This window comes from Eurytemora carolleeae, unplaced genomic scaffold, assembly GCF_000591075.1.
Source record: "Eurytemora carolleeae unplaced genomic scaffold, Eaff_2.0 scaffold339, whole genome shotgun sequence".
Taxonomy (NCBI): Eukaryota; Metazoa; Arthropoda; class Copepoda; order Calanoida; family Temoridae; genus Eurytemora; species Eurytemora carolleeae.
The window spans coordinates 73,616-86,119 of record NW_019396264.1 but is presented as its reverse complement, the minus strand read 5'-3'; the positions used below and the strand labels follow the sequence as shown (position 1 = coordinate 86,119).

General features: G+C 31.4%; 1 protein-coding gene across 3 annotated transcripts in view; it reads left to right on the top strand.

Moving 5' to 3' along the window:
- The first annotated feature begins 3,448 nt into the window (after positions 1-3,448).
- The window catches only part of LOC111699646 (G protein-activated inward rectifier potassium channel 2), a 34,966-nt gene continuing 25,910 nt past the window's right edge, over positions 3,449-12,504 (top strand). For all 3 annotated transcript variants that reach the window (XR_002764791.1, XR_002764790.1, XM_023470368.1), the window contains exon 1: positions 3,449-3,614. Coding sequence is in view for 1 of the 3 variants with exons in the window: in XM_023470368.1 (XP_023326136.1) it covers positions 3,464-3,614 (151 nt within the window). In the remaining 2 variants the exon portion in view is untranslated. The remainder of the gene's footprint in view (positions 3,615-12,504) is intronic.

The following is a 12,504-nucleotide window of genomic DNA, read 5'->3' as shown; positions in this document are numbered from 1 at the left end:
CAAGTGCGGTTCTGTATAAAAGTGAATTGTGGAATTATTCAGCAGAAACCAATCACGCAAAAGAATTGAATTTTTGTCGCAAACTTAAACTTTCTAACCCTTATACTTTTGCAACCTGATGGCGAAAGGCATTAATATTTAAAACTTACTTTATTTTTTCTAACAGAGCGTATAGTTTGAAATATCAAAGGTCTACGACATTACGTTGCAAAGATATAGGAATTATAGAGAATCTGGTTTTGGTTTGAACAAATTGATGGCAGTAGGTTGACTTTTATATGGAAAACTTAGTTTCGAGGCAAAGCTGGGTTCCCAAGAAAGAATATCTATGTATTACTGTATTCTCCATTGAAAATAACATATTTTATAGAAAAATAACATATTGCAGAGAAATGTAATCATGAAACATATTATTTAAAGAATGTTAATTATATAATACAAGCACTAATAAACGATAAACATTATTAAATATACACAAGTGTAAAATTACATATAAAATGTTTTTTTTATTCTCACATTAAAAGCTTTGTGAAATTAAACAATTATTTCATATTTCCTCATCATTTTATCCTGAGAAAAAAGAATAGAGAAGAATAGGGAAGCAGCATAGTGATTGATTGATAATATGAAAACGTATTTTCTTTATTCTTCAAAACCTAGAATAAATAGAAAAAAATTAATTTCCGGTTCAGGTCAGAATAAAGCAGCTGAGGTTTAGAGAAATTTCATGGTTAAACATGATGTAAGATAAATACACTAGAGTAGATGAAAATTCAAAAGAAATATTAAAATAAAGAATGCTGAGCTGAAAACTTTAGAATGGTGGATATCGAATTCAATGCTTGGTTTTACTAAACTCGAGATTAGGTTAATTCGCATTCAATATCCAAGAAATAAGTTTAAAATTCAACCAATCAGCGTGTCATGTTTAATACCCACTTAAACTTTTGAAAAACGGGTTTTTAATTTTAGCGCATTTCTAGTTTCGATGGTGTCATTAGTAATGAAGGATGAGAAGTGGGATTAGTAATGAAGGATGAGGAAGCATGAGTAGGGAAAAGCAAAGAAGGATGAGGAGTTATTAGTGGGATTAATAATGAAGGATGAGAAGGCATGACTAGGGAAAAGCAAAGAAGGATGAGGAGTTATTAGTGGGATTTGTAATGAAGGATGAGGAGGCATGAGTGGGATTAGTAATGAAGGATGAGGAGACATGAGAAGAGAATAGTAATGAAGGATGAGGAGGCATGAGTGGGATTAGTGATGAAGTCTGAGGAGTTATGAGTAGGGATTAGTAATGAAGGATGAGGAGGCATGAGTGGGATTAGTAATGAAGGATGAGGAGGCATGAGTGGGATTTGTAATGAAGGATGAGGAGGCATGAGTGGGATTAGTAATGAAGGATGAGGAGGCATGTATAATCAGGGATGAAGGATGAGTAGGTGGGAAGAATGTACAATCAGGGATGAGAGATGAGAAGGTGGGTGGAATGTATAATCTGGGATAATGGATGAGTGGGTGGGAGGAATGTATAATCAGTGATAAGAGATGAGTGGGGATGAGGAATGGATAATCATGGATTAGGAAAGAGTAGGATGGAGGAATGTAAAACCCAGGAATCACGGATGACAATGAATGAAAAAAAAACATTATGTGCAGCTGGGTAAAGCCAGGCAATCCTGTAAGTGAATGACATTGATTTTTAAATCATTTATTAAATTACGGAAAATTTTTTTAAAAAATGATAAGAAATTTTTAATTTTAATATTAAGTTATAAATATAATTATCTATTCAATTTTATTTTATTTTATTTGAAAAAATATAGTTTTGAACAATCTTGTAGAATCTAAAAATCTGGTTTAATTATTGTTATGCCTGGATTGTTCTGGTACAGATCTCAACATAAATATAAAATACCACCACTATGTCAGTTTACGCGTAACCATAAAATCTGTGTTATCGGACACTATGCATCCAGTAGGCATGTTTTTTTATTTTTAAATGTTACCGACAATGTTACAAAGATCTTAACAACAAGCAAACGTTTGTAAAATGATAATTTAAAAGAACTCCAATAAACCAAGGTTATAATGCAAGGAAAGTTATTTCAGAGGTTTACGCATCTTTTGTACTGCAGTGTACTGCCTCTGGGCGGTAATGTAAACACAAGACGAATGTAGAAGAAGCTGACATTGGATCCATCTCTCACATAAAGAATCAATGAAATATTCTGGTCATAGGAAACTATTATGTGAATTATCAAAATTTTCAAAATTCAATGCTTTTATCCTCCTCGGATACTAAACGAACACTGATGCAATCTATTCTTGTTTACACATTCCGCCCAGAGAGAACTGGTTTCAATATGTACACAGAGTATACGCAACTGCTATTAACTTTCCTTGCATTATAACCTTTCAATAAACATGGAAAAATAGATTATTGAAACCATTTTATATTATTCAGCTTGGAAACTAAACCTTCCCTACTAACAACAACCCACACAACTTAGAATTTTGATAGAAAGATAAGAATATTTTTGTCGTTCTATTGAGTTTTCCGATCAAGATTTGAAGCAAATCGGTCAGGGGGTTCCTGAGTTATGATCGGACATCAAAAGAGACAAACTTTGCTATATACGAATATGATAATTATGTTTTTAAATGTCAATGTTATTTTAACCTTGAATTTACTTTTAATCGCCGGATACCTTCTTTTGATATATTTGAAATTATTCCTATAAAAGATATCTGATCAATATGTTACCAGAATAGTATTTAAAGTGCAAATGCTAATTTTTTCACAATTAAAATGGTTCACACTAAACCATCAATAACAAAAATTTAACAGCTTTTACTGAATTAAAATGGTTCACACTAAACCATCAATAACAAAGATTTAACAGCTTTTACTGAATTAAAATGGTTCACACTAAACCATCAATAACAAAGACTTAACAGCTTTTACTGAATTGCTTCTTTTAAAAACAAAACCCAAACGATTATTTTTTAAAAGTACACTTATGAATTAAGTAAAACACACACCTGAAAAAGGTTGATGTTCATTTGAAGTAATGACAAAAACTTACAAAGGAATTGTTTGAAATATCTAAAGGATTTATTTGGAAATAAATTTATTATTTTAAGATCCGAGTTTAATGTTGCAACTTTCTGAATTTGTATGGACGCCACGTTCTTTAGCATGAGTCGTTTTTATCAATTTTCTTATTATAGACGCAACAGATGGAAGTAAGATTAGTAAGCCTATACCTCCTTTCATTTTTCGCGAAAACTCCCTTTAATTCAACACTTTCGAGTTAGGAAAACGACGGTATCAATTCCACATCTTTAATCAGATTAAGAATCTATGGGTACCCTTGTAAATCGGGCATTACCATCGTTGTAGGTGGAGTAAGTTTAAATTACGCTTTAAACTCCTTTAAATGCTAAATTTTAGGTCGTAATGTTGGTGATTGGTCAACAAATAACTTGTTTAGATATTGAGAGTGAGATCAGTAAGGATGAGAGGGTTGGAGGAGGAGAGGGTCCTGAGGAGGAGGAGGAGGAGGGGGCAGAGGAGGGGAACCTTGATAGAAAATCATTCCATGGATCAGGTAGTGTTGTCAATCATTTTGGTTTTTAATTATAGCTTTTGGATAATTTTTTGCTTCGTTTTTCTGCATATATTTTCTGCATATATTTTCTGCATATATTTTCTGTTCGGGTCAAAGTTTGGCATGGTTTATGGAAGGTGCCTAATTATGACTAAAAAGATGTTTTATAGTTTCACCCTAAAGAAATAATATTGAATTGAATTACTTATGCTCAGTCTTTGATTTAAGCTTTATACTTCTATTTTTAGAAAATAGAAGTTTTGATGGTTTATCTAAATTTTTTTTAAAAACATTTCCAAAGAACACAATCTGTCTTCACTTAATAAAATTTTCTCTAGATATATTTCTTACTTTAATAGGAAAGAATTTGTTTTCAGTTTAGTGTTAAAATGAAATTCATGAACCACAATTGAGTCTTTTTAAGTTACTAATCATGACATTAAAAAAATAATTTTGAAAATTCAAATATCAAACAATATTATATCTTTATATTACACAGAAAATACAAGAGTTTAAATTTTACTAAACATAGCGGAGACTTGATAGTCGATTTTAATGTTTGTCAAAGAAAATGAGTTTATTTTACAAATTCAAATTGCTTATCCCTATATTTTTGCAACCTGGTGTTGTAAACCTATGATATTTCAAACTTGACTACTTGATCTATTAGAAATCATGGTTTGAAATATCTAAGGTTTACGACATAATGTTGCAAAGATATACGAATTAGAAAATTATAATTTGTGGCAAAGACTGAATTCCTTTGAAGGCTCGTTTCTGTAAATCACAGCTAGGCTCATGCCGGTCAGAGTGTCCCTTTCTCAGACAATTCTTAATTAAAAGAAAAAATCAATATGTTTTGTATAATTTTTATAGAAGGTTTGAATTTAAAATGTTTTACCCAACGCAATGTTTATGATATATTTTTCAAATTAAGTGGATGAGTTTTACTTTCGGTAGAGAAATGATATAATTTATACCAAATTGAAATTATGAATTCAGATACTGGATCCAAGAAGATTAAACTGTGTGAGAACTTGATTAAAATTTCAGTGTTTGTCTATTTACAGGGTTATCCAGAAAGGATGGGATTTTCGGGACGACTGTACGAACTTTAACTGTCTGTTTCCTTATGTTTATTATTCTCTGCAACTTTATACTTCTTACTTTCTTTGTCAAATCCTTTGATAAGCTATTAAATACTAGTATTAAAGGCAGAAGACATAATTTAAATGGTCGTCTTCACAGTTTCATTCTTTGTGAGTAACCCTGCAGTTTTCATATTTTTATTATAAAGATACTTTAAAATTAAGAAAAGTGTTCTTTGAACTATCATCAACCATGTCTGCACATACTGGAGATGTCAACGTTTTGATTTTTCTAGATTTTAGCTTTCGTTACGATAAAGTTCATCAAAAGTATTAACGTTTGAAACGTTACGTTGCACATTATGAAATTTTATGGTATAGAGTAACGTTACGTAATGATTTTTCTGCACTTAAATACCTTATACAACGTTAAGCTTTAGTAAATGTTATTGAAAAAACAGTAAGCTCCGTTACGCTTTTGCATTTGATGTTTTAAAAAACTTTCCAAACGTTGCGTTAAAGCTTATGTAATATAACCACAATTTTTAACGTTCCACTTTCATGCAAGGTAAATATTTTCAGAGAACTTACATTACACTTTCACTTAGTTTAAGATCTAAAAGATGACAAACGTTTTGCTTTAATGAAACGTCATTGGGGCATAGTTCTGTGCGTTACAATGCATTTCATTGCAAAGAATATTTTTTGTTAACGTTACGTTTTATCTTAACTTTTCCAATATAAACTCTTTTAATTACATTTAGAAATTTTACTAAAATGCACTTTTTCTTACGTTATGATTTATCGAAACGTTATTGTGAAAACTTTTTTACAACTGACAATCAAAACTGTTTATTCGTTTCGTTTCTAAGAAAGATTTGAAAAAATGTTCTATACGTTGCGTTGTATTAAAATGTTCAAGCCTTAATGTTTCTAACGTTACACTTTATTAAAATAATATTGTTTCTAAATGAAAGCATTGAAAGATTTTTTCAGTGATAATCACATATTTTTACTCCCCCTGTATGTTGTATTGTTAACCTTTTTAGAGAATGTGCTGAAGAATATGCATTATGCAATATAAAGATGTTATAATATTATTATGTTTGACGATTTTTAAAATTTGTAAATGAAAGTTTTTAGCATCAGACTTTCAACTCAAAGTGTGTCTTAAAGGGACTAGAGACGTAATTTCAAGTGACCTTCCATTTATGTAGTGGCATGTCCATTGTCCAGTAGGGGTGATCAATATTGTAATAGAGCCAACCGCCCACTTGAAGTCGCTGCGTTTTCACCGTAAGGCCACAAAAAAAATTTTATTTTTTATTTTCATGTTTAGTAAAAAAGCGGCATTAGCTTTAGTTTACAAACCACAATGAAAATGTTTTCAGAGTTCATGTTTGGGGTTGAAAATATCGAATATAGTAAGACAAGTGCTAAATTTTATTTTAACACAAACAACGCGAAATAAAATTATTTAACATTTTTTCTTTTTAAAAAAATCAATTAAAAAATCAGTTTTTTTTCTATTCTAAAGTTTCATGAAAATTAATTGATGAATAAAACATAACACGCATTTTCCATTTAATAAAATATTGTTGCATTTTAGTAAGTATCTACATTTCTAAATTTTTCAACCTAAAAAATGAACCATGCCAACTGAAATTATGATTTCAAGTAGTCAAATAAACATGAAACACAGCAATTGTGTTTGTTCACATGACCGGTTCCACTTAATAATTGATTTTTTTGCAATTAGTAAATCATTTTCTTTTTAGCATAAAATGCATATGTAAAATTCTTAATGTCGTATTCCTTTTCCAGAGTTTTAGTGGGTTTCATCAAACAATGGCAAATCAAAACCTTTAATGTCCAAGAAACATTTATAAGATTTGAATTTTCACTAATAGCATGTTACAAAAAACTCGTTTACACTTTAGAAAGGAACTAGGTTTTTTTTTCAAATTTACTAATCCCTATATCTTTCTAACCCGATGGTTTAAACCTTGTATATTTCAATATTAATGGTCTACTACATCGGGTTGCAAAGATATATTAAATGAAAATTAGAGTTTTTGGCATAAGCTCATTTTATTTAAACTTTAAATGAAAAACCATAAGTCTTTGCTCTTATAATCATCAGTCGAATCTCTTACATTGATATATTAGAGACGTTTTGAAATGTTTTGATTGACAGAATTATTGTTACGCTTTTGAAATTAAAACTCAACCCTTTCATGAAAAACATTTTCATCAGACATATATCTAACGTTACACTAATCAATTTAGTATTCAGAGAAAAGTTATGAAACGTTTTGATTTACAGAATTACATTTTTTTAAATGTTATACGTTACATTATTGAAATTTTACTCTGTAAAAAAACTTTGTTTCAAACGTTTTCATAAACAGTAATGCATTTTTCAGTTATACAACGTTACGCTTTTTATAAGTTGAACTTTGAAATAGAGATCCTTTCGTTACGATATTCAATCAAATCACAATTCATTTTTCAAACGTTAGACTTTCAAGCTCCCTTTGGAAACAAAACATTTCTTTACGTTATGGTCAAAAAAGTTGTAGATATTAGAAAAATAACGTTACATTTCCACAAAACGCTAACGTTGGGTGTATATTCCCCTAACGTTAACGTTTAACGTTAACGTTTAACGTTAACGTTAGGTATGAGCTCCTATAACGTTAACGTTTAACGTTCACGTTATATAGAATATATCCAAACGTTACACATTATTGTAACGTAACGTACAAAACGTACATTTTACGTTACGTTACACTATCGTTGACATCTCTAGACATACAGGATTTGAATACTTGCCACAAATTCGAATTTTCTAATCCCTATATCTTGGAACCTGATGGTGTAAATCTTTGATAATTTAAACTTAGACTATTTGATTCAACATATATAGTTTAACGTTTGAAATTAGATTGCAAAGATAAAGGGATTACAAAATCAGAGTTTGTGACTAAGACTCAATTCCTTTCCAATGAAGTTGGAATTGAAAAGACGACTTTTAACTCATATTTTCTAATGTTACTCATGAAATATGTCCGGGGTTAAAAACATCTACCTTTTTTTTAACAAAACAGATAATCAATGAAGAAAAATAAGAAAATTCGATCAATCTATATATAAAGGAATTGAGTTTTAGCCACAAATTCAAATTTTCTAATCCCTATATCTTTGCAATTTGATGGTGTAAACCTGTGATATTTCAAACTACAACTATTTGATCAAACAGAAACCATAGTTTGAAAAATCTAAGATCTACGACATCGGGTCACAAAGATATAGGGGTTAGAAAATCAGAATTTGTAACAACAACTCAATTCCTTTGGCTTGTCTGTCTGGGTGTCTGTCTGTTTGTTTGTATCCAATAAACGCCAAAACGGCTGAACCGATCGGGACCAAATTTTTTGTGGGACATCTAGGGACCCCAGGGAAGGTTTATGAATGATCAAAATTTCAAATATTTGTCTCCATCAAAATTCGATCGTCATTAAATTTTTGAAAATTTTGAAAATCCACGAATTTTTTTGTGAAAATCCGCGAATTATTTTTGTTTTGTTTTACGATGTACACAAAGAGAACATGTTCACAATTAATTTAGAAGATGTCTAAGGCTAGTATTGATTATGTTTCTTCATTCTTTAAGAAAAAAAGTAAGAAAATTATGAAGTCCGCAGTTAAAAGCTCAGAAATTCGTTGTTGGATTAAGTTTGCGAATAAACAAGTTTAGCTTTAAACACAAAACAAAAATGAGTGGATAATTCTGAAACGGGTGGAAGACATCCGGTTCCAAAAAGCAGAGTTAAACCGGAAGGAAAGGAATGATAGGAGATAGAATCCTACAATGAGGGACAATCCTACAAAAGCGAGTTACAATAGAATATATACAAGAGAATAGAATATATATTAGAGGGGAATTTACTAGAAAAAAGTGTAAAACGGCCATTTTTTTGTACTGTTTCCATACAGCAGGTGTATTTATGCTATATAACCTTTTGGGCCCTGGAATATCATTTTATAGAAAATCTAAAATTAATATTAAAAAAACCAAATTATGAAATAGGCTGGTTTCATAATTGACCAATGATCATTTCACATAAACGCTATGCCTTTTACTTTACAAACGATGTTTATCCGTTATAACTATAAATCAAATTATGTTTTTTATTCACCTAATTTATTTCATAAAATTTATTTAACAGCTTTAAAAAATTCTAAATTGAAATGGATAGTCTAGGGAACATACTGTATTTGTGTACTCTACTGCTTATAATTTGTGAACATTTACATGATTTGTACAGTTTGAACTCCCTTTCAGGCTGAAAGGGACTGACCAAATTAATACCGAAGGATTGTCTAAATTCCACTTTAATATATATTCTAATCTCTTTGGTTACAATAGGAGGTAGTGGATCATTTAGGAGATTAAGATGCGGTTGGTTTCTTCTTTCTACCTTTAAATTCACGGGTAGCACGCGTAGTACATTTCAATTTCCTAGCCGAGTCTCTTTGTGCCTGAATATAGTCTCTTTGTGCCTGAATACAGTCCCTTCGTGCCTGAATACAGTCCCTTTGTGCCTGAATACAGTCCCTTTGTGGCTCAATACAGTCCCTTTGTGCCTGAATACAGTCGGCCTTTGTGCCTGAATACAGTCCCTTTGTGCCTGAATACAGTCCTTTGTGTCTGAATACAGTCCCTTTGTGTCTGATCTCAGTCACTTTGTGCCTGAATACAGTCCCTTTGTGGCTGAATACAGTCCCTTTGTGGCTGAATACAGTCCCTTTGTGCCTGAATACAGTCCATTTGTGCCTGAATACAGTCCCTTTGTACCTGATTACAGTCCATTTGTGCCTGAATACAATCCATTTGTGCCTGAATACAGTCCCTTTGTGCCTGAATACAATCCCTTTGTGCCTGAATACAATCCATTTGTGCCTGAATACAGTCCCTTTGTGCCTGAATACAATCCCTTTGTGCCTGAATACAGTCCCTTTGTGCCTGAATACAGTCCCTTTGTGCCTGAATACCTACACAGAATAAAGTTAGAATAATAGGGTTATGACCTTGTATTTAAAATCGGATAAAGAAAAAAACCCCGCCCTTTTGAAATATGTTTGCAAAAATGAATAAATATTTGTTTTCACAAAAGGTTTTGAAATCCAGGTTTTCACCGGCCCTGCCGTGGTGAAATTCAGGTTTTCACCGGCCCTGCTGTGGTGAAATCCAGGTTTTCACCGGCCCTGCTGTGGTGAAATCCAGGTTTTCACCGGCCCTGCTGTGGGGAAATCCAGGTTTTCCCCGGCCCTGCTGTGGTGAAATCCAGGTTTTCACCGGCCCTGCTGTGGTGAAAAAGCTTTTCTCCGAGTAATAGTTATTGGAATGAGGGAAAAATGGTGTATGTAACGGAATGGAGTCTTTGCCACAAACTCTGATTTTCTAATCCCTTTTGGATTCCACGGTTGTAAACCTTTGACATTTCAAACTATGACTTCTGTTTGATGAAATAATATAAGTTTTAAATATCAAAGGCTTACGACATTGGGTTTCAAAGATATAGGGATTAGAAAATCAGAGTTTGTCATGGCAAAGACTCCTTTATGAATTACCCGAAACTGTTCCATGCTTGATGCTACGTAGATGCTACCTTACCATAATGAGAAATGAGGCCCTTTTTAAGAGAGAAAAACCTGCTTAGACATTTTTAGAATATATATACATCCTTTCCAACATTTTAAAGATACATTAAATTCAAAATTTTTAAATCATTCAAACTTTACATAATTTAAGTTTCAACAAAAATATTTGTTTTAACTTCAAAACATGAAAATATTTTACTCGAAAACTTTTTTCTAGAATTTCCCTCTCACGCAAAAACACTGCAATGCGGGTTTCACCAATTTATAATGTGTATTTGGTCGATTTAACGTTTGACCCCTGGGTCGTGGAGGGGGGGGGGGGTACATAAACTTGAATATTTATTCTAAATCTAAATTTATTCATTCAATCATAATCGTGGAATATTAATATATTTTCCTTACGTTCATAATATACTGCATAAATACCTTTTTTATCTTTTGATCATAATATGAAAATCTAAACCATTATGAAATTTCTACATCAAGTTTGATCTTTACAACCCGCTCAAACTATTGTGTAGCCTTTGATATGAAGATTTAGATTAACTACCTCTTATTCTAGCTTTAATTTACAAATTCCTATCGAATTTAGCTTATTTTGATTTACAGTTAATATATAATAATAAAATACACATATTCTTACAAAACAATAAATAAAAGGTGTTATTTTTGCCACATTTTAAAATGAAATTAGAGTTTATTCACGTTAACACAACTGATGCAGCTTTCTTTAAAAAAAAATAACTAAAATAATTTTAATTTACAATTTCTGATAATTTGGTCTCCAGTCCTTTTAACTCAGTGAAGCATGATATACAAAGCGTCCGATATCATACTTTATTATTTTAACACCAAAATACGCACATAATACACACACAATACGCATATAATACGCACATAATCAGAGGCGCAACTAGGGGGGGGCGGCCGGGCGCGCGCCCTCCCCTAGCACCTGAGAGGGGGGGGCGCGCACCCCCCTGCAGAATGAAAAGAAAGAAAGAATGGCGAAAATCAGTATCACAGGAATAAGAAAACCAATAGTGTTATTGTAGAAATTTTATTATACTATAGTTAGTTTTTAAAAGAATATTTTTATCTTTCTCAATTCTCAAGGCTAAAGGCTATTGTAAACATTTAATGTAAAAAAAAGTTCTGAACTGTATTTTATTTGTGTTGAGTTTATAGAGTACTCGTAGATATCAAACTTTGAATTCTTATGGTAAAATATTCCAAGTTTGAAATATCAAATGTTTACACCACTCGGTGCAAAGATTTAGGGATTAGTATATTTGAGTTTGTGGCAAAAACTCAGTTCCAAATCTAGAGAAAATTCTGAACCTGGCAAATTTCTAACTGATTATCATATTTGATAACTAACAAGATTTATCTTCTTTGACAGAAGTTCTGTAAAATCGAAAATGAATTTAGATTATGAATGTTGGTTAGATCAATCATTAATTCAATAACTTCAAGAGAAAAGGTAACATTATCTGTCCTTTTTCAATGTAGATGATTGAAATTATTATTTACCTATGTATTTTTATGTTTTTTTTCCAGAAACTATAGATGGTTATTTCTTGCAATTTAATCTGTAATTAAACCAGGTACTTAAAAAATACTCTTTTGCGATTTGCACACATATTCAATGAATTGACTCATATAGTTCATTTTACAGCTGTTGGAAGTATAAATTTTGTAAAAACTCAAGAACAAAAAATCGATTTGAATTGAACACAGCCAAATCTGCATGCAACAACTTAAAATTTCCTTTTTTTTCGACTTCAAACCCTTAAAAAAGCACTTCTGTTTTAGAAAAATTTTCGAAAAAGTTGCGCCTCTGCACATAATACACGAAAAAACTAGTATTTTCTATATGCGAATCTTTATATTAGCAATATACTATGATTCGTTCTATTTAGATTTTCTTATTTGTCACATCAATCACAATATGAGACACCCTGTATATTTACATGAACCAATATAATGTGGGACACCCTGTATATTTACATGAACCAATATAATGGGACACCCTGTATATTGACATGAACCAATATAATGGGACACCCTGTATATTTTTTTACATACGGGGTGTCCCACATCAAATTATTTCGTTTTAGCACAAAATGGTGAATTTA